At 40.9% G+C, this 22,882-nt stretch overlaps 1 protein-coding gene across 2 annotated transcripts in view; it reads right to left on the bottom strand.

Moving 5' to 3' along the window:
• cadpsa (Ca2+-dependent activator protein for secretion a) overlaps window positions 1-22,882 on the bottom strand; it is a gene marked incomplete at both ends in the record, with an annotated part of 148,676 nt that overhangs the window by 10,962 nt on the left and 114,832 nt on the right. For both annotated transcript variants that reach the window (XM_079218437.1, XM_079218438.1), the window contains 5 exons: window positions 13,928-14,035; window positions 16,799-16,831; window positions 17,970-18,053; window positions 19,798-19,872; window positions 22,478-22,625. In XM_079218437.1, the coding sequence (XP_079074563.1) occupies window positions 13,928-14,035; window positions 16,799-16,831; window positions 17,970-18,053; window positions 19,798-19,872; window positions 22,478-22,625 (448 nt within the window). The remainder of the gene's footprint in view (window positions 1-13,927; window positions 14,036-16,798; window positions 16,832-17,969; window positions 18,054-19,797; window positions 19,873-22,477; window positions 22,626-22,882) is intronic.

Below are 22,882 nucleotides of genomic sequence, written 5' to 3'. Positions count from 1 at the left end.
AAGCCAAACAAACTTTAGCTTCACAATAGAGGATCAAATGAGAGGAACATCAAGAGGGGAATTCAATTGTGCCTCCAAGAGGTGAACACTAATCACGTAATTGTGAATGCACCTGTGATTGTGATGTTACACATTTATGCAGACTGCAAAACAAATCACACAATCAGGGAAATCAAGTATCACTCTCAGATCGCTGTACTAAACCAGGTTTGTTCTGGTCTGAATATACACATTCTTTATGTTCTCTCTTTACTAAACCAGTTTATGTACAGTATATATGCATGATCATGCATTGTCATATTGTTCCATAACTAAACAATAGAAACAATATTGTCTTTAGTCGTCAATTTGAAGACCCGGTCTAAATATATACATCATGTATTCATGTATACACATGATGTATATACATCATGTATTCATGTAAAAAAGACTCAAGATTTAACAATTTGTACATTCTAAAGCTGAACCAGGTTGATGACAAACATCAAGAGTGAGTGGAAAATTCAAAAGTGAGAAAGCCCTGTGTTTTCAGGACATGTATTTCATGTATTCATGTATACACATGATGTATATATTTAGAGCGGGTCTTCAAATTGACGACTAAAGACAATATTGTTTCTATTGTTTAGTTATGGAACAATATGACAAGAAACCCTCTTCATATATGACCTTGAACGCCTTTGTGAAGTGTTTGACCGAACACATTAAAGACAAGTATCAGATCAAAGTAAAGCCTATAGTCCAAATTAATTCAATATCTCATTCACAGCTGAATTACTTGTAGCTACCAAACGCTAATAAGTAACGATGGCTATCGATTGGGATCCTTTTTCATGGTCATACGACCATTTAGCTGTCAACCTAGTGTGAGAGAGAGAGAGAGAGAAAAAGAGAGAGAGAGAGAGAGAGAGAGAAAGAGAGAGAGAGAGAGAGAGAGAGTCCTGCTGAGACCCAGCTGTGTCTGCAATTAGCAGGAGGCATGGAATGATGATTGCTGGCGTGGCAAAACTAATGCCAAGTGGCAGGTTTCCTTGTGAAGGAGAAGGAAGGCCACTGAGTGCCATAAAGCAACGCTACTTTTTCTTTCAAACACACGTGTACACTCATAGCTCGTATATGCACACAGAGACAAGGAAACAAATACAAGGTTGGTGTTGGGTTGAAGGGGGGGTGGTAAATCTGACTGCATTGTGGACAAAGGGCTCGTCTAATCCTACCTGCTCTGCTTTTCAGAGCCCACCGCTGGCCTATTCTAGTCTCGCTCACCAGCTCAGCAGAGAGGGCCCATTGATGACGACACTCAATTACCATAGTAACTCACACAGTGGGTTGGGAGCACCCCCCCAACCCCAGTCTCAGTACCAAAACCACCAGGCCCCCATCCCTTCAGCTCCGTGCTCACCTTGTCACCCGACAGCAGGACTAAGCTAGACCCTCAGAGCTTTTCACTGGAGGCTAATGAAGCTCAGCGTCTTACACTGGATGATGTCCTCCCCGAAGCCACGTCCACTATAATGTGGAAACAAACCTAGAGAGCTTTCCAAAAATATTGGTTTGTATGCTAATACGGCTGTCAGCATGAACACGCCTTATTAAATGCTTCCAATTGAAAGCAACTATAAGGAGACAACTTTCTGTCACTTTGAGTCAGCATAGTTCCCACACTATGTCACATGTCCTCTCATAAGAGATAAAATAGTAAATTAAGCTATTTTCAGTCATGCAATCTTCAATATTGCTGGCTTCACCATAACGTCCCCTTTTCCATCCAGGGACTTTGCTGCATTTCACCCAGTCTCTCTCTCCCATCATTGGTCCAATTTAGTAAGAATCCAATATTGACTTTGATCAGAGTAACTCTGGGGCTTATTCAAACGTGAGACGAATAAGTTAAGCGGCCAATGTGTTTGTGTAATGAATCCTGTGCCTGAAAGGGGGCTATAGACAGCCATGTCAATGCAGCAGGTAGCATTTATGATCGCTTGTCAAATGGCTGTCTGACAAGAGAAATAGAACAAGATCCCAGAGAACAGAACAGCATATTGCCTTACTGAGACCCTTCAGGCACCGTCTCTGCCCAGATGACAGCTCAAAAGCACAACTGCGTCTGCCACAACTGCAAATATACCCAGTCGATTCCATTCCCTTATCCAAACCGCTTATCCTATTCAGGGTCGCAGGGCGCTGGAGTCAATCCCAGCTGACATTGGGCGAAAGTAGGGTACACCGAGGGTAAACCCTGGACAGGTCGCCAGTTTATCGCAGGGCACATATAGAGATTAACCTAAGCTGCATGTCTTTGGACTGTGGGAGGAAGCCTGAGAAACCCACGCTGCCACGGGGAGAACATACAAACGCCACACAGAAGGACCGCCCGGGATCGGGGATCAGACCCGGGCCCCTCTTGCTGTGAGGTGCCAGTGGCACTACACCACCGTGCAGCCCCCCCCCTCCCAGGCGATTCTTCCGACTCAATTCATCTTCCTCATTGAGTTTCAGCTGAACTATAGCATGCACTTATGCAACTCATTTTTAAGTTGCGTAAAGGCTAAATTTGCTTCAAATGGATTTGGTCACGTGTAACCAGACTGTGTCTGAAGACAAACATCTTACGTCCAGTGTTCTGATCGCACTCAAAGGCAGAGGACAATCGCTTGGAAAAGTTGGCTTTAGTGTCCGATTGTCCGTTTGGGGAAATCACAAAAGCTGTCTGACGCTGCCCCCCTACATAAATGTCCTGGGGTGGCGGTGGTTCAGCGGGTCGTCCATTAATCACAAGATTGGTGGTTCAATCTGCATGTTGATTTTCTGTGTCAGCACTTCTGCTCCTGATGCTTAGGATGGGTTGAATGCAGAGGTCAGATATGTGCTCGGATTGAATGTGACAATACAAACTAATTATAAGTTTTTTGTATTAGGGTGATCATTTAAAACTTCTCACCCTCTCTTTAACCACGTTCCTATTGTTTGGTCATTGTTGTGTCGGCGGCAGACTTTTAGAAAATTGTGTGTGAAAAGTGTGAAGAGACATCAACATGTTTTCAAATGTATCTGCCTCAGTGTGGGCAGACAAGAAAGGGGCTTTTCACCGAGGCTCAATGGGACTGAGCATCTAGTACTAGATATTGTCATTTCTGCTTCTCTCCCCCTCTTTCTGTGCCCTTCTTTTCATTCAAGGAAGTGGGTATGTTGGAGGAGGAGGAAGGAGCAGGAGGGCTCTGAAATTAGGACTAAAGTAAAGTTTGGGCTCAACAAGCTCACAGGTCTCAAACTGTTTTGATTGTGCCGGCGACACAAAAGGCCAACCCCGGCTGACCATTGACTGCTGTCTGAGCACAGCTGGCACGGCAACAAAACGGGCTCAGTGGGCATTTCTACCAGGCAGCTGGTTAAGAGGAGAGTACTGAGGGAACAGGATGGCAGTCAACTCCAGGCGCAGCGACACAGGAGAAAGGTAAATGTTTATCTCAGGTCTGGGTTTCCTTTCAGGCCGACAATCTGGGTCTCTTACAAAACAGCCGTCTCCTTCTACCGGCAAGTGTCAGTTCAGTGGACAAGAGAGACTAAATAAGGAGCAACTTCATAAAAACACGATGGTTTGGAGAAGGGTGTATATTTGGGGCGCTGGATGGAAGGAGTTGGGGGGCCATGTTGTGAGGAACCAAACAGTTGGAATTACGGTCAGCGACCAGTCATTGAGTAAACATACAATGAGCAACAGAAAAGCTCAGTGGTGGACAATAAAAAAAGAAAAAAGCCGCCGGCTTCGGGCCCTGAGAAAAGTGAGCCATTCTACTTACAAAGAGCCGCTTAAGGGTGGATTGAGGGAAGGAAAAAGAGGGCTAAAACACTTGTGGGCTCAGAGAACTCTATAGGGGGAGTGAAAATGGAATAAGCCAGCAAGCACTTGAGGGTCCCGCCGAGCACCTGAATGGGATAGAGGGGTGGAGCGGCAGAGGGGGGTCCGGGGAAGGTGAATGGCCTTCTTTTTGGGTCCAATTTGTCTCTTTTCACCCCGCTCGCCCTGCTCCGGCTCTGACAGATGTACAAAGAGGGAGCGGCGCTGGGCCACTCATCCACATACGCCCGTGAGCAGCTGTCACTTTTGTCAGGCAAGTTAATCAAACAAATGCCACCATACCTCCCTTTTTAACAAGGCAGAGCAAAGGAGGGAGGGAAGGGGCTTGTAAAAAAAAGTGTGATAGAGACCCGAGAGATGACATGTGTGTCCTCGATCAATTCACCCTGTTGGCCCCGATCAATAAACCAGCGGCACTTGACAAAGGAGAAGTCTCCATTAAACTTGCATTTGCCTCCACTCGGGATGATCGTGGCCCTGGCCTCCTTTGCAGTTGGGAATGCTCACAGAGGATTTAAACCTGAAAGAAACGGAGCAGGAAAACAAAATGCTCTCTCTCTTAGTAATTATTAAGGACTCTAAGCTGCTTACAGACTTCATTAAACAGAAGTGAAACCTTTTCAGAGCATGTTTTGAACAGTCACACAGTCAAACTAACCTACACTGCTCGGCTGGCCTTTAAAAAAAATATTTTTCAACCATTATTTTCCTCCCTATTGGTTGTGTAATCCTTTCACAGATATGTTTGCTTCAACCTAAACAAGATTACTGACCAGCATGAGAAACAACAACATCAATGCAGTATTGCAGTCATATTGTTGTAGATGAAGGGTAAAGGACATCTGGTCATTTTCTCACAGAAATAGCAGACAAACATAGATAAACTATAACTGGTTGATGTAATGTAAAAAAAAAAAAAAAGAAACGAGTAAATGATCAGATGTTGCCGGATAATGCATCTTATTATCATTCATTGTACATGAATGGGATATACAATTGGACTTGGTCCTCCAGTGGAAATATGTAGATGATATGATTATATGCTTTATGTAATTTTACAAAATTCTGTTGTACAATTTTTAAAAAAATACCTAAAATAACATTGGTTTTGATCTTTATGTTTTTAATGAATGATTCGATCATAACATTTTCAAACTTCCTATTAGCATATTTTCACTTTATTACCTTCTTGTTTTATTGTATTACTTCCAGTATGATTCCAAGTTCTCCGTTATTTCTCAAATGTTTGAATAATAGTTCCTAATAAAACCTCTTAATTCCATCCTCTCATAAAGGAGTCATTTGAGCAGAATAAGACGTCCGACAGGCAGCTGGAGTTACGTTTGCGTGTTGCCTGAGCTCAGTGTTGATTAAATTGTTCACTTGGCATGGCCGTGGGGGCTGGCAGTTCATGACGGCAAAGTGAAACGTCTCCGGACAGCCAAGTGGTATGACGGCAGCTCCATAACCCGGTAGTCTGCTGGCCTTCTCTGTCATCGCCACCCCCCCAACACCACCACCCCACTCTGCACCCAGCCGCTCACAAACCCACCCGCCGTGACCAAAGTACAACGGCGGCGGCGACAACAATATCTTTAAATCCCCCAATCTGCAGCTCAACCTGACCCCTGCCCCCGCTCCGCTCCGTCACAGCCGTCCAGCAGTTGGTAAGCGGAGCGAGACGGGAGGAGCAGCAGCGATTAAAAAGCGCTTTAACTTTCGTCACACAGAAGTGCAATTTCACCACGCTTGTGAATCTGATAACTACCCAAGGTCAACGGAAATACTTCAAATCAATCAATGAGCCACACTCCTAATCCCCTCCGGGCAAAGGCAGATTAATTGTATAATTGACTTGTGTAATCCCAGTATCTGCAACTCCAGCCCGGGGGGGGAGAGAGAGGGGAGACAGGGAAGTGGCTCAAAGACTCAGTGGCTCTACAGCACCATCACTGTCTGCCCCCCTCCCCCTCCTTCCCCCCTCTCCTCCCTCCCCCTCCCCCTCCCCAACCTGGCGTGGTGGTTGCCTGCTACAGGGGGAGTGTCATGGGCAGGAAGCTGTGGTGTATCAGTGCAGTTCTGGATTTGGCTCAGGCTAAAGACATGGCTTTTTTTAATCAATGATCCCCCGGCTGTGCCGTGCTAAGTCCCCCCTTCAGTATCATTTAAGCACATCTGTCTTAATCCGGGCCTCTTCAGCCACTCTTTCAAGAACTAAACCACGCAAGGGAGGGGGTGAGGGTGCAGGGGGACTATATTAATTTCTCGCCATTCCCCAAACGCACACGCACACATTATCAAAATGTCAAACTGCAGGTCGTTTTCAATGCATTTGTAAAGCCAAGAGATGGCAATGCTGTGAAACGCATCGAAACAGGTGCAAAGAGACAAAACACAAACAAGTAATGAAACCATCTTTAACAACGGATTTAATGACATAAATTATATGCAGCATGAATGAATGCACCGCAAGCAAGAAAACATAAGTAATACAGAAGTGCCTCAAGTTGTACCGAACACAGACATCTGGGGGCAAGACTGATGGTCCCACGAGTTATAAGTAAAAAGACTAGATGAATGTTCAATTTCAGACAATTCTCTTTTTGGAATTTATGCAGATGAATTACATTTATCACCCATTTAAGAAATTATCAGTATCGGTATTGTTAAAATTGTACCAAAAAATACTGGGATTGTATCGAATTCCAAAAAGTTTGGTATTGCCCCTCCCTTGACTTTCTATCAATTCAAACATCCAGTTCCTGCCAGTGGCTGAGCCTGGTACACCTCCAAGAGTGTTCAGGAGGTGACCCCATATGATGCCTAAACCACCTCAAGCTAGCTTCTTTTTAAAAAGAGCAACATTCAACATTCAGAGAATCAACATAGCAACAAACAACGACTGACTATGTAAAGAAGTAGTAGAGTTTACCTGAGCAGACAGTGAAGTCGCTCTCAGGCAACGCCATGTTGAGAGCCGTTAAGAGGCAATGTAAATGCTCCCAATCTCCTTGCACCTTTAAGTAAAGCAGCAGGGGTTCACTGTAAGCTCTGTGGATGCTCATGCTCCCCACCCTGTCGCTCAGCCTTAAGACATTAAATAATAACATTAATTTGGGGTATTTCGGGCACTATAGTAAAACCAGAGTTTCGCCTTCAGGCTCGGCTCCTTCTTCACCGCGACACGCAGCCTGTGCAGCACCCACATTGCGGATGCCACGCCAACCCGCCTGTCAATCTTGTTTTCCATCTTACCCTCACTCGTGAACAAAACCCCAAGGCACAACTCTGCGTGGTGGAGCTCAGTGCCCACTGAGAACGCGTTTTATTTGCTGTCAAGAATGCAGACAAAGCTTTCAATAGCTCTCACAGAGCTACTGTATATGAGGACCGAATGGCTCGTAGTGACCGCTTTGGTGACTCCTTCTCCTGCAGCATCTAAAACAAGATGGGCAAACTTCTGCTCCACTATCGCAACAAGTCGAGCTGCTTCTCTGCTATACAACCTAAATGGAATCTTCTAAATTGCTCCTCCTGAATCCGAGCGTTGACGATCAACATCCCTACGACACTCAGCAATATGATAGTCAGAGCACATGCTCTGGTCTCCTGTTTTAAAAAGGAGACACACCCTCCTGGTCTGCCAGTCCACAGGTGCTGTTACCTTTTACAAAGAAAGTCCGTTTTTAGTGGGGGAGAATGCCATCATAAGCCTTGGTTAAACATTCTACGAGGACAGTTGCATGGACCAGCCTGGTCTCATCTAGCATTCAAAGCTATCCTATGAAAAATAATGCACCGTAATTTGTAGATATGCCACAAGATGATTCTGTGTGTTATCCACGTTATCATGAACGAGGAAGCAAAAAAGCACAAACGGGGGGTTTGTGCTTTTGTGCAAGACGGGAGGTGGCTGGGTTCAACAAACAGTGATCTTTTAGTCTAGAGATGGCTGTTCGTTCCCCATGTGAAACCAGATGTCAATGTTGATTAATCAGTAATGGCACTTCCTTCGTTATCTTCACACAAAAGACGATCTATTCCCTAACCCTAACTAAGTAAGTTTGTTGCCTAAACATAACTGAGTTGTTGGAAATTGATACGTGTTACTGTTTTTTGTAGGAAAACACAAGAAAAATGAGAAAATACTTTGTGTAAATATTATAAGAACCATTGTATGAGGATACATTGGAGCTGACGAGGAAACGTTTGGTTCTTTTATACTCTGTGTAATGTAAAGCATACATCAAGCTTTATTGTGCATATTTTTTTTTCAAATGTATGTCCTTAACTTAAGGCAGCAATCTGCACACATACGACATCCTCTGTCCCGGGACCTCACATCGGTTCAGAAAAAACTCCCCCCAAAAACTTTTAACGGGGAGAAAAAGGGAAGAAACCTGAGGGAGAGCAGCCGTGCTCATGATGCCTCAGTGCAGAGCAATTTTTACAGCAGCAGAAAATATAATATATAAATAATTCCATGATTGGATTGCTGGTTAGGATTGCGGTTTGTAAAATAGCATTAAGTAAATCTGATTTAAACACCAAAAAAGTAACACTCTATGCTTAAGAAGCAAAAACAACAAGTGCGACCCCCCCACTCACCCCTCACCCACATGATTGGTCAGAGAAGTGGGTCAAATATCAGTTAAAAAGTCCGACCCCGACAAGCCCCCTGACCCGCCAATCTGTGTCAAAACATGGGGATTAACACTCGTTAATATGGCTCAAATTATGATTTATTTCTTGAGACGCTGTTGTTTGTTTAATATTATCAACATCGGGCCACATATAGGCCGATCTGCTGTCACTCTACACATCAGATTGTGAGTCTTGACACATATTTAGAAGTTATGAGGCCATAGTGAAATAATCTGCTTACTGCATCAGATATTAGAAGGCGTCTTGAGATAAATGCATGTCTTAGCCCCAATTAAAATGACATATAACCTCAGGCGTATTGTCTCTGGAAGAAACCACAGCCAAACATGTTTAAGACCTAAATTACTTTGAGGCACGTGCAGAGCTTCTCCACTAAGCCTGTGCTCCATCTCCTACCGATAAAGACACGGTCTGATTCTATTGTATTTGCATCTATTCAGAAAAGAATACAATAGAAGAAGAACACACATTGATGTTTATCTTCACATTTGACAGGGAATGAAACGCTTAAAGGACTTGATTAGTTGATGTGATTGGAAATGTAATCTCTTTACAGTCAACTGTACTTGATGGAGTTCTTTCATTCTACATTATGGCCCATAGAAAGATGTAAAGACTTTAATCTTGTCACCAGCATAGAAGAAACGTGTCCTGCGGGTCATCAACACATCATATAATGTCTCTCTAGTCTCGTGGAAATTGTCTCCCTATCACTTTGTTTTCTATCTAGCTTTCTAATTTTGCTCTTCTTTGTTTCTTCTTTTTGTTTTTTGGATGAATTTTGAATGAATAGAAATCATGGAGACAGTGTAAACCTTATTTAAAAACTGCAAACTTCTATGCATGTGAAGGACAAACTTATGGTGAAGTTTTGTTTTTGGAAAGGACAGTAGCAAAATCAATAAGAAATAATATTTCATGTAATGAGCCGCCTTATTGTTGTAATCCTCACCAGTAGACTGACTGAATAAATGAATCCAGCAGTCCACCAAGGAGGGAGGGGGGCTAACAAAGCAAAGCTTAAGGGGCGTCCATCCTGACCTTATTTTAAGAGGACGACAACCCCCAACCTCCCCCCCCCACACACACACCCACACACACACACACACACGTGGCCTGTGTGAACATTTACTTTTAACTATACTGCTACAGTGTTTTCTTAAGTGTCTACTTCTACAGTAGCCATGTTTACATTCAGTTGTCAAGCAAATTTTCAGGAAACTTGAAATAAGGCAAAACAAAACAAAAAATAAGAGACATTTCCATTAACTGAGTTTGGAGCAACAGTGCAGTTTGATCAGAAGTTGGCGCTATAAGCGACCGTGTCTGTGATCCATCACGATACACAGCAGAAGAAGTGGAGGTTGTGAACTGCAAACACAACAGAGAGGTCTTCAGGAATTGTTTGTGCAACTTTTAAACTTTCTTCCAGGTCAACTGGTATTGGTTATGTTTCATGTTGTCGGGAGACAAAGACTTTGCAAGTAGAAACAGCTGATCAGTCATGGGAGGTAAATGTTCAGAGCCCGTTTAGCGCAGCCACTATTTTTATGACAAATGCAAAAACCCCTTTGTACGATCGTAAAAAAAATGTTTTGCAATTAAATGAAGTATTATTGAATTTAGCTTTTTTTAAGCTTTTCTATTGAGACACAAAATGCGTGTAAGATACATTAATGGAAACACGGATAGCCACAGTGACTAAATAAGTATGAAATAGAGTGAAAACGTAACATGTGGAAATCAAACGTGCGTAATGTCAAATATTCTCCCTTTAATCATACATACAAAGATCATTACACAGCATGGCTTTGTAAAGGTTCCACTGACTGAGGATGTCCTGTTCCTACTCACGGAGAATGAGACGTGAGATGTTTCACAACAGTGTAAAGTACCTGCTTCTTACATCTTAATTCCTTTCAAAGAATATTTATGAAATTTCTGTTGCACATATTTCAACAACACCATTTGTAAACAGGAAGTTGGACTTCAGTTGTTCAACACTGCTGCTTCGGCTGCATCAAGTTCCTACAACACAGCGAAGCAAACAAACAGACTTTCCTGGACGTGCTTTTCTTACTAAACTCTTTCCTTCCACACAAAACAATTTTAATAGATTTGTATAGAAGTTTTACAAATAATGGAAGGAGATAGACTGCCACTAAAAATGATTCCAGAGAAAGAAACAACTATTTGGCCTTAAAGTCTCGAGTCAAGCACTAATGTTCCATCTAGTTGCCAAGTCGCCACCAGTAGAAAAAAAAACACTAGAAAGAGAGAGAAGTAGATAAAAAAGGGTGGAGTGACAAGAAAAGCACAACAGTGCTGCAGAGAGCAGCCAGAGACACCTTCGTCGTCCTCGGTGGCGCCGCAGGGTGAGCTAACACGGAATGACATCAAAGAGAAGCCGGGGTGAGACAAATCCCAGCAGAAATGCTCTTGTGGAGGAGGAGCGGATACATGGCAAAGCAACGGGTCAAGATGCAGCAACGATCGGCAAACATCCAGCACCGGACACCTCTCTGTCACCCTCTGTCAGGACCACCAGAGAGGAAGAGGACAGGAGACGGATTACACCTCAAGGCCTCCATTCAGCCCGATGGCACGCACAGATAGAGGCACCTGTATACACGCCTCCACTGTTCAGTCTGCAGAGACTCCACTTGGATGGAGAGGTGACAGTTACATCCGCTGCAGAGGATTACACCACCTGGACCATGTCTCTGTGCCTCAGTTTTTACCTCAACCCTTCAACCTTCCTTCAGATTAAAATAATGCTGCACCCTATGGTATTCATTATTTATTTAATCATTTTAGTAATCATTCAAAGCAGGGTTTACCATCTTTTCCATGCCAAGGTCCCCCAAGTAGCATTAGCTTATGACCGGTGCCCCCTTTTGCAAGATGTCTCTAAAAACCCTTGAATTTATTAATGCAATATGAATTATATGTACGGTTTCGGTTTTCCATTATAAGCAGTATGTTTACCAACATTGAACAACGGTGTGGGTGTGTCGGTTGGTCAGGTCTTCTCCTTTTCAGAAACCTGTCCATTTTTGTGAGTTAGCTAGAAGCTAGCAAACGAAGCTTCCGCGCTAAATTTCAGGAGCAAAGCTGTTGTGTCAAACGCAGACCGACAACAATGACAGAATCTGATGTGATGAATGTTGCTCTGACTGAAAGGCAATAATCAAAGTTTATTCCACTTGGGTTCTCATGGTCATCCTTTTGATAGATTCTGGTCACATTTACTCACAAACTTAATTCAAGATCTACACACATGGTCACATCACTACATCAAAATCCGACAGTACGATGAAAACAAGTCAACAGTTTAAGCACCGTATTTGGAGGTCAAGCTGAAAGTGAGTTGATAATAATCCCTCAATTTGAGTGGGTCAAAGTCGAAGCAGAAAGAGGGTCTGTACAGTGTGATGGACCTTTATAAACAAAATCATTTTGGTTATCATTTTGGTTTTCTCTTCTAAGAAAAGTTCTAAAATGGCGCTTTGTTTACAACCTGTCTGACTGCTGATGCCTTTTCTTTATTGTAACCTTTTAAGCCCGAGATCTAAGTAAAAAATAAGATATAATGCCAATTATGTTTTAATTAATGCTTGTATGTAATAATTGGAAAGGGAGTACATTAAGAAACAAATGTATTGTTTGGGGTTAGCTAAAAGGAGGAGACTGTCTTCTGTCTGAGCCAAGGATAAAGACAATTCCCAAAGTCCAACAAGACGAGATAAAGGCATACATGTTTGTTTCAAGATCAGAAAGTACAGGAAGGACTTGACTTTGGCTGAGAGTTGAAGAAAACATGTTTGTGCGATTCCAGATTATTGTCTGTGCAGTAATCTGGAATTACTGTGCAGACAGTGTTCTTCCTGCGTAGTGTGGTGTCCCCCAGCAGAGTATTTATCTGACAGGGTCAGCCAGCCAGACTCTGATAGTGTCCATCCTCTCTCTTGGCCATTTTAAGTATGGATGATGACCCAAACCATGTCAGCAATATGGCACCTTAGACAAAGTACTTGTTTAATAGTAAACCGAAGCAGTGAGCACTGTGCTGTGGATTGTTACAAGATCTGAAAAGTTTAGCTGTGTGTTTTTTGTGCTGTGACTCAGTTTGATCTGACCAGCTGCCTGCTGAATGGAAGACGGAGCTAATAAATCAATGAGAAGCTTTGCAGGAACACACCTAACCAGTTGTTTTCACATCTGCTGCATCTTAGTCGGCTTCCTGCTACTTGTTCTCCACAAAAGCAGAAACCTTATCACATTTACTCCCTGGATCGACACATTTCGGCTGCTGACCCTTCTTACTTCTTCAGTCTGTACGATGCGTCTGTCTATGATGTGTGTCACTTATGAGAGAAAAGATTGAGCAATCTCTTAAATATAAATAAAGAGAGAAATACTTTTAAATGTAGCTGGGAAGGCAACATCTTTGTAAGTCTGGTTGCTGCTAAGCCATCTTACAAAGTGATCTTTTGTGCCCTTTTTCAATTGATTATCGGTTGTTTGCTGACTCAGAAAGAGAGAGCGACGCTTAGGATAATCCCTCCTCGAGATCAACACAAACTGCACACAAACACCACGAGACAAAGGGGTGAACGGCGAGGAGCGCGGAGGACGGCGGTGGAGAAAAGCCCGACTTTGAAAAGAGAAGTGGAAATGCAAGTCGTCCCGCTGCAGGGATTGTTTTAGCACATTTCCAGGAGAAATCCTCCAGTTTGACCCAAGAGGAGGCTCAGCGGCCAGGCTTAGAGATTTACTAATTGTTTTGGTGTTACTTGACCTCGTCTCACGTAATGGAGGAAAACAGTGTCATGGGACTGTTTTGCAAGTTGATTACAGCTGGAGTTGATTACAGTTTGTCAGGACACGGATGCGTAAATACAGTCAGCTTCACAAAATGGCTCACAAAAGACCCCAAAAGACCCGAGCCTGGACGAGATGTCGGCAGAAAGACAGACAAGAAGCAGCACAGTTACCTATGAGTTGTTACAGCAGCATTTCCAGACTCACCTGTTGGTGCAGCATTACAAACACAATTCATTTTTATATTGTAGCAGAGATACCACATATCCTAGAATATATTATAACATCTTAAATATTGCCATTTGGTTAATAGGATCCAGCCAAAGAAAATTCAGATTGAATTATGTAATATTACCATTACTTCTGTCACTATTTAATGTGATGCAACTTTTCCAATATTATCAACGATTTTCCCATGACTCAGATTATCATGATATCTTCCTTTCAAATGAGAAAAGTACAAACTCAGGAGAGGAGAGGATTTGTTTTAATCTCCTCCTGCAGATGATCACAGGTGGCGTAAATGAAACCGTGTTGTTGCTAAGCCTCCCTTTGATGGAGGAGCCGTGGCTTACTTACATCAAATAATCTCTCGATGTACACCTCCTCGTTGACCTTCTCCCGTAGCATGTCCTGGGAGTGACGGACAAACGTCACGTAACCGTCGGCCACGTCCATCCCTGGCTTCTGCAAAGGACGAGGGAAAGAAAGAGAAATGCCTTTGCTCAGCCAACTGGTGTCAACATGTTATTCCATCACGATCAAGTGAAATCGTAGATTTTCCAAAACCTTATTTCTGGGGACCCACTTTTTAAAAATGACAAAGCATCAGGTCAGGAATGTCTGCATAACTGAATGATCCTAACCATTTTTACTGCCATTTCTATATCACCTTATATCAGTGGCGGGCCGTGCATTTTCTACCTAGGCCTGCTGTCTAATATCGTATACATAAATACGCGCATGACAGGCTGCTGTTTTAATTCAATTATAAAATAGCTATAACTTTGTGATCCTGTTTAGGCCAGCAGAGAAGGCTTAGCAGGCCCTGACGGCCCACCATTGCCTTATACTATCTAGGAAGGTAAACCAGCCATTTAGTAGATCACAGCTTTGATTTATGCATGTGTTATTGAAAACATATGCACACGTTAAACACTTTACGAATGAGACCAAATACATGCATTTAGTTAGAGTAAACAGACTCGTTCTTTTCATTTCCTCTCCTCAGCTAAGCAAACACAATGAACGTTAGCCTTTCATACTAGATTCAACGTTATCAGTAGTTTATAATTATCTGAGCTAATTGATTAAGGCTCCCTCAGGAGGCTCAAAGGTGTGCTTCAGATATAAATGTTAAATATAAGACTATGGAAGAAATTCTGCTATTTTAATTTGGCGACCCCCCCCAAAAAAACTCCTGCGACCCACATGTGATTCCCGACCCAGTGTTTGGGAATGATCGTGTTAAACTGAAATATATTAATAATGATTAATAATTATTAATAATAATGTATTTCCTTTGAAGGAAATAAATACAAAAAGGAAATTAAAAAAAAGCTATGGCAAATCAGTTAAATCACTATTGTATCAGTGGATAAAGGTAAGCCTAAAACATGAAGTACACATAACTTTATTGTGATAGTGGAGATCCCACACACCAAATATGTCAAGCTGAATAAGTGTAGTATGTAGAATTTGCATTGGATGGAATAGTGCAGCAATAAAAACCACTGTGTTGGACACACTCAAAGAAATATATTCTGAGGCCAATCATATTACTGGTACAGACAATGTAATGTAAATAAAAACATTACTCAGTCTAAAATATGTCGTTTGATTTTGTATAGGTTATTCTATTTTTTTCTCCACAACCATCTGTGATCCCCTTGGGGCCCCGACCCTCGGGTTGAAAACCACTACTTTAGTTGACAGACGTATTTCACATAATTTAAATCGACTCCAATTTGACTTGCATCCAAAATGAAGTCGATTTCTGAAATGTTCAGTCTCTATTTGGAGAAAAGGAACGTTGACTAGGCAGCCGTGAGCTTCAGTCAGCTCCTGTCAGAGAGTTGAGCTTGGCTGGAGACCAACGCTCACAGTCTGGGCATGTGCAAAGTGAACAGGGGCACTGGAGAATGGGGAGAACAGATTGTTAGGAGGCCTGCCATTCTGACATCTAAAATATTCACTGAGGACAATGCGTTATTTCCCCTTCTTACATCAACATGTCGACTCATTTTCAAGAAAAGATGGCGCCCTCGGTTAACCGCTTGTTCTCAGGTTGTCTCTTTTTTTCTCCAACTCGCACCGATTGGATAAGTCACAAAGAACTCACGCTAACTGCTACTAAACTTAGTTAACACATCTGCTGTGACACTAACAACGTGTAAATGAGTGTCTTTTTTACCAGCAAAACTTTCATTTTGTACATTAAGGACGCAATTAGCGTGCTGGGCTGGAAACGGCGACCTCTGCCAGTGAACACATTGCCCCGTCACATTCACTGACAAGGCATTAATTTGAATTTGGCGTGTTGATACGGCCTAAGTGTTGGCAGCTAATACAGATCTGATGCGTACACCCACGCATATACAGACACACACACAAACACCGCCGCCACCACCCTGACAGCAGAATGGGCATGTGTTGTACAACATGGACTCACGATGTGTACTGCATGAGAGCGAGGCACGAGGCATGGCTGCCTGTCAGTGTCTGGCCACATGCAAATGAATGGACATTTAGTGGAGGAAACAGGGGGACATTTGATGTGGAAATATGACAAGCAATACCATCTGGGTTATGATTCAACATGTGAAAGCATGGTCAAATATTTGTACATTACGAGAAACAAACACACGCGCAGCACTAAGGACCAAGACGGCTTCATTCTGATCCTTAGAGACACTTCTACTTTGCATTTGAAGATTAAAGTGAAATGAACAATAGACCAATGGCAAGTTGTAAATGTTGCTTATGGCTGTCAATTTATTTTTTACATCAATGCGAAGGATGTTTATTATTTAGCTTGCACAATAATATAAAATTAAGCCATTCACAGGACCAATTGTTGATATTATTGCAAAGTTATCTTCACATAATTTAAATAATTAATAATAATAATTAAATAATTCAGCATTATTGTGGTTTTTTGGTAATGTTTACTGATGTTCACCTTTGAGGTCTAACAAATGTGTTCCAATTTTTAACAATATCTAAAGAACCTGCATTTCTTTTCTCGTTTGTTATGCTTTTTACTGCTGGTATATAGAGAGGGATTGTTTTTGTGAAGAATGTGGCAAAAACTGTACAGATTTTAATTTGAAAATTCATAAATACATTTATTTTATAGGAGACAGAGTTGATGCATGAGATGACTAAGACTTTTAAGCTGCGTATATACACATAAAGAGGTAGACAGAGAAATAAATGAGTCTCACTTACAGGTACATCCACATACTTGGAGGCAGCTTTAACCTTGACATAAAAGAGAGAGAGGTGGGTGAAAAAACAGTCAAGTCTCCAGCTGCGGCATCATTTTTCAGGACAAAAGCTGCCGTGATGAGACTGTACAGCCTGTGGTTTAGTACCTGCTGAAGTGGCAGCAGTGACTCATGTGGTGATTTCAACTGCAAAAGTGCACTTGCAAATTCAATAACCGGGCTTTTGTAGTTCCTTGGGACACCAGCTGAGGTGTTAAGCTATTTGGTGCTCAGGATGAATTCAAAGAAGGTCAAACTGTATCATCATTTTCATTAAAGTGAAAAAAAACGATGTAATTTTAAAATATTTTTCTAATGGTGATTAAATTATCAAGATTCATAATTGATCAAACGGGAGAACTTTTGCTGAGGGCCATATTAAAAGGATGGTATCCCAAGAAATGCTTTCGAAAATAAAGATTGTCATCAATGTATGTACACATTCATTTAAAAAAAAAAAGGAGGTCAAAGTTAAACTTGAAGATAACACTGCCAAATCTAATGTTTACAACCATCTCGTTCTCATTCCCACCGATCCGACGCACAAGGCCTCCTTATCGTCTCTATGAAATGCTATCAAGTAACGTTAACCCATCCACGGCAATATTAGACAAACCGCGCAACTTCCGGAATTCAGGTCATGTCGTATAAAGAGTAACAAAGTCTTTGTAGGAATGCATTCATTGGTGGACGGATGGGTCAAACAAACACAGGACTTTCACCCAGGAGATCACGGTTTGTGTCCCATGTGAAACCAAAAGGCAGTGGTGACTTGTTTTAAGTTAGTATGTTACGTAAAGTACTTAATTTGCATGCACACATATGTGACATACTAAACATGCCACGCAAGTTAAGTTAAATTGTATTAAATTTAACCTTAACCACGATCTTTTGCAAAACCTAACCAAGTAGTTATGTTGCCGAAGTGACACCAAGTTTGTTCAAAAGTAATGGCGAGTTGGGAATGAGAACAGTCATAACCACATGATAATCACATCATAATCACATGTGATTATGATGACAGCAACAAAAAATGTCATATGCATATTCAACAATGAAGCAGGTGAGTATCTGCTGGAATGTGTTTTAGGAAGAATACTGTTGGAAGTGTGTACAGTTTATGTGCTACTTACTGTGAAAGATAGGAAGGAAGAGAAGAGCGTTCCCTCATCATATCTGGAGAGCTTGGCTAACACACTCTCTAGGATGACCACAAACTGAGAAAGAGGAGAAGAAGAAGAAAGCAGCAGGGGAATTATTTTACTTATGTAAATGCACCAGTCTCACAAGTACAATTGTCCATGTCATCTTAAAACCATGTATCTCTTGTTTTAGTGTTTTTCATGCTCACAGATCAGATTAAAGAATACAGGCTCCTCTATTCAAAGTACAGCATCAAAAAAAATATTTTTTAACTGTGCAATTTTGAGCCTCTTTGTGGTAGCTTTGAGTCACTTTAAGACTGCTGAGCCTCTTTGTAGTTGTTTTGAGTATCTTAATGGTAGTTTTGAGTTACTTTGTAGTAATTTGAGCCACTTTGTGGTCGATTTGAGTATCTTTGCGTTCGTCTCGAGTCTCCTTGTAGTCATTTTGCATCTATTTGTGGTCTTTTTGAGTAAATTCAAAGTAATTTGAACCACTTGTCGGTGGTTTTTATTTTATTTGTGGACTTTATGAGCGTCTTTGTTGTTATTTTGCATCTCTTTATGGTATTTTTGAGACGTTGAAGTCATTTGAGCCACTTTGTGGTTGTTTTAAATTTCTTTGTGATTGTGTTGAGTTACTTTGTCGTCTTTTGAGCCTCTTTTTGGTAATTTTGAGTCACTTTGTAGACCGTTGAGCCTTTTTGTGGTCGTTGTGAGTATATGTGTGGTTATTTTGAATGAGTTACTTCGAAGTCATTTGAGCCACATAATGTTTGTTTTGAGTCACTTTGAAGTCATTTGAGACACTTGTTGGTTGTTTTGATTCTAAATATATGTTGTTTCTAGTCTCCTTGTGCTCTTTTTGAGTCACTTTGTTGTCATTTGAGCCATTTGTGATCGTGTTGTGTCTTGTGAGATATATGTTCAGATCCTGGGAGGTGGTGGGAAATGAGGTCTGGAATCCAAAAAGTTATAGTAAAAGTATATTTAATAAAAAATGATAGACAGCCTATGCTCCCGCACGGGCCCTTTTAAATCCACGGCGCACTTCAGAACATAGGTCCGAACAGTTCGCTGGGCGGAAGAAAAAGAGACCGAGCGTTCGCGTACCAGTTAGTTTTCAACTCATTCGTGGGACCTAGAGTCCTTCCTATTGGTTTAATGTTTTATTACTTTTCTAAACATATTATTGGCCCTGCCGTTTCAGGGGCGGAAATAGATTTCTTCTTCCGTCTTCTTCTTCTTCTCCAAAAAGGGTAGTGTCCATTGTCTCAAAAGTCAATATTCGGCTCCGCCCCCTCAGGCGAACAAGAGAACTACAACTCCTTAAAGCGGTAGTCAATATGTCATGCAGCATGCAGTATTTGTCAAACATTCATTCACACATCAATCATTCTACAGTAATAAAAGTGACCTTCAATCCCTCATAATAATATCCCTTATTAATTATCATATTTCATGCATTGTAATGTACACACAAACAACTCATTTTACATAGATGTGTCAGTCCAAATGTGACAAACTAAGCTTAAAAAACACTACAGTCTCTTTCAGGTTGTATTGCATGTACTTGAGTCTCTTTGTAGTCCTCTTTGTGGTCAATTCAATCTCTTTGTAGTTGTTTTGAGTAACTTTGTTGTTGTTTTGCATCTCTTTGTGGTCGTTTTCTGTCCCGTTCTAGTTTTGAATGTCTCCATAGTTTTTTGCACAGCCCCTAATCTCTGGGGATCCTAATAAAAAAATAATACAATATGCAAAAGTCTATGCCTGTTATGCATACATGGTGTAAATATATACTGTAATATGAAGTTTGTACCTTAGCTACTAGCAGCGTTATCATCTCCTTCACCGTCTCTTCAATTAGATCATCAATTTGGGAATGATATTGTCTCTAGAGAGGAAGGAAAACAGAACAATTTTACTCTTCTCATTCACAGGAAATACTGGGCACTTTATAACAGGGTTCATACACAGTTTGACCAACGGATTTCCATGACTTTAAACCACATTCCCATGGCCAAAACATTTTGTGAAATCTTGATATATACATGAAAAAGTGAGAAAATGTAGTATTTAAACTAACAATGAGAATTCCAAAGCAGACAGTAAACCTTAAATGACACAAATGAATGAGAGACAATAGTTTGATTAAAAGAATAAACATTTATAGATATACTCAGCGTATGCCTGCTTATATTTTGAGCGTCTTTCTTTTAAAAGCATATTAATTATTTCAAACTCAGCGGAAATGAACGACATGAACACATGAATATAACACATTTCCATGACTTTTCCAAAACTTTTTGGATTAAATTTTTTTCAAGGACTTTTCCAGGGCTGGAAATAACCATTTAAAAATTCTATGACTTTTCCAGTTTTTCCATGACCGTAAGAACCCTATTATAATCATTTACATCATATTCACCTGTACTGAATACATGTTTTGTTATTGGGAAATTATACATTATCTATGTAAAAAAAACAATGTGACAAACGTTGCAATACAATGTGCAATGTCAAGATGTTTCTCCACTAATCACATCTTTACCTTGATGTCAATTAAGACAAGCAGCACTTGTACAGGACTTTATCCTAACAAAAAGACTTCACAAATTGTCTGTCAAATTGTCTGTAAAATCTCACTCAGATGCTCTGTGAAATATGCATTTTTTTCTGTCGAACCCAGACTCACAAGAGAAGCTCAGTCTGATCTGTTTTGACTACATAGATGAGCTGCAAAGCTGCTCTCCTGACAGCCAGGCTCTATACTGCAGCTAAAAGCTGCATATGAGAGTACAAATTGAAATATGTAATGTAAACAATGCTGACACCAGGAAAGGCAAATCACACTGAATCACTCTGACAAATCTCTCCTTTCTCTCCTATTAAACAAGCGAACACAACAATCAGGTAGCACCTTATTTTCAGCCGGCTGACTATCACTTTCTTTTAAAATAACAAATGTCGCTGGCGGTAAGAAATGTTTCAGAATTGTTGACAACAACTTCTTCTTGCAATGGAAATTAACTAGGATTTTTATGTGAATTGTGGTCTTGATCTTGTGGTTTTGATTAGCACTGACACATCACAGTCTTGTTTGTTCACACCCATTGATTTTGGCAGTAAATAAAAAAAAATATCTGACATTGTAGTCAATCTGACAGCAGCACACAGATTATTAAAAATAATAAACAGTGTGCAGCTCTTTTATAGAGTGAGGATGGTTTCAGAAACCAGATTCCAATGTGTTAATGTATTCCCACATGATGGCTAGTACCCTGGCTATAGTAGCTGTTCATTATTTAAACCTTTGTCGGTACTTCAGGGACTCTGCAGTAGCAACTTGTTTGAGAAGAAGCGGCACAGCCTTCAGTATAAATATCAGAAAAGCTTCTTCAACACACTGCATAAACTGTATGTAATGAACCAAACTGCAGAAACTGCATTCCATTTTCAATCAAAAGTATACCAATCAAATCCTTGGATTAAATGTTAAAGGCTTTCTATGTATGCTGAGAGGATGAGAGGATTAGAGCAGAGATGTAAAGGTGAACAAACACTATTATAATGTAGAATTATATCTGTGAAATGGAGATGCAAATACATCAATTAATTCACGTTTTATTTCCTTTTTCTTTAAAAACATTATAATCTATTTCACATTTAATAGTGTATGTTTAAAACCCCTTTTTATTTTGGCCTATTAATTGATGAATTACACTATTTATTTACTTTTATTTTTAGTGGGAAACAAATGAAGGAAGTGCTGTACAAGCATTTGAAAGACCCCCCCTGGGTCTCCCGTAAAGCAGAGCCCAATGAAGGACTTGGGGATGATTACTCCTGCTAAAAAACTGCTGTCATGGAAACCCAGAAGCAGCATCACTGTGAGGAATCCTTTTGTTTTGCCTTCAACAGAACAGTGAAGGACTTAGCAATAATTAATTCATTGTTAGCAATTGCTATCAGTTTTGAGACTCTGTGAAATATGAGATGTCTCACTTCTACCCCATGTATATTCAATACTATCTACACATATGCTAATGAAATCCAAACAATTCAAGTGGAGGAAGACAGACAGGGAAAACTGATGACTAATTATACATTTGGGAACTGGAGGGTGAGATTTCAATTGAATTCGTAGCCACACTTACCCAGTCTCTAACAAACTTTCACAAGACAGAGAGGAGGGAAAAAAGCAGCATAAAAGAAGACAGACAGAGGTGACATGAAATTGAAATTAAGTGAATACTGAAAAAAAAAAGAGACAAAGAAAGAGCAAAAACTAAACTGAAATAAAAAAAATACATAAAAAAACATTCCCACCTTCATCTTCCAAGGCCATTCATAACACAAATGATCCAAAACGTAATGATCTTTTAATGATGTGAGTCCATGAGGAGTGGGTGAGAGGTTCAAACTTTTAAGTAAGATATAATTATTTCCCCCAAAACAGGGCTCTCTCTTTTAAAGAAGATTAATTTCTATGGACATACCTCCTGCCCCAGGTCCACAGCACACAGCTTGGCTGACTGGGCCTTGGCATCCACCATGACGTTGAACATGGTGCAGATGGACTGTGGCACGCGGAAGTCTGTGGCCCGGCTGCTCTTCTGAAGCTTGGCCTCAAACGCTGTCCGTGTCCTTTAGAGAAGCATAGGAATAAACAGGGATGAAGCATTTGAGAAATACTGAGATCATGAGTACTAGAGTAGTCCCACAACCCACCAACACCCCTAAATAAATGAAATGTTAAATCATATATTTCCACACATGAAGCTTGTAAATCCTGTTCAAAAAACCTTCTCCACACGGCCAAGAACCAAACACTGAAGGAAATGTGTACAATTTGAAGAAATTCCCTCCAAGCGTTCCTGAGATATTGCGCGCACGAGAATGGA

This window comes from Taurulus bubalis (genome assembly GCF_910589615.1).
Source record: "Taurulus bubalis genome assembly, chromosome: 5".
NCBI lineage: Eukaryota > Metazoa > Chordata > Actinopteri > Perciformes > Cottidae > Taurulus > Taurulus bubalis.
The sequence above is the reverse complement of the archived record's forward strand: the minus strand, read 5'-3'. Positions and strand labels throughout refer to the sequence as shown.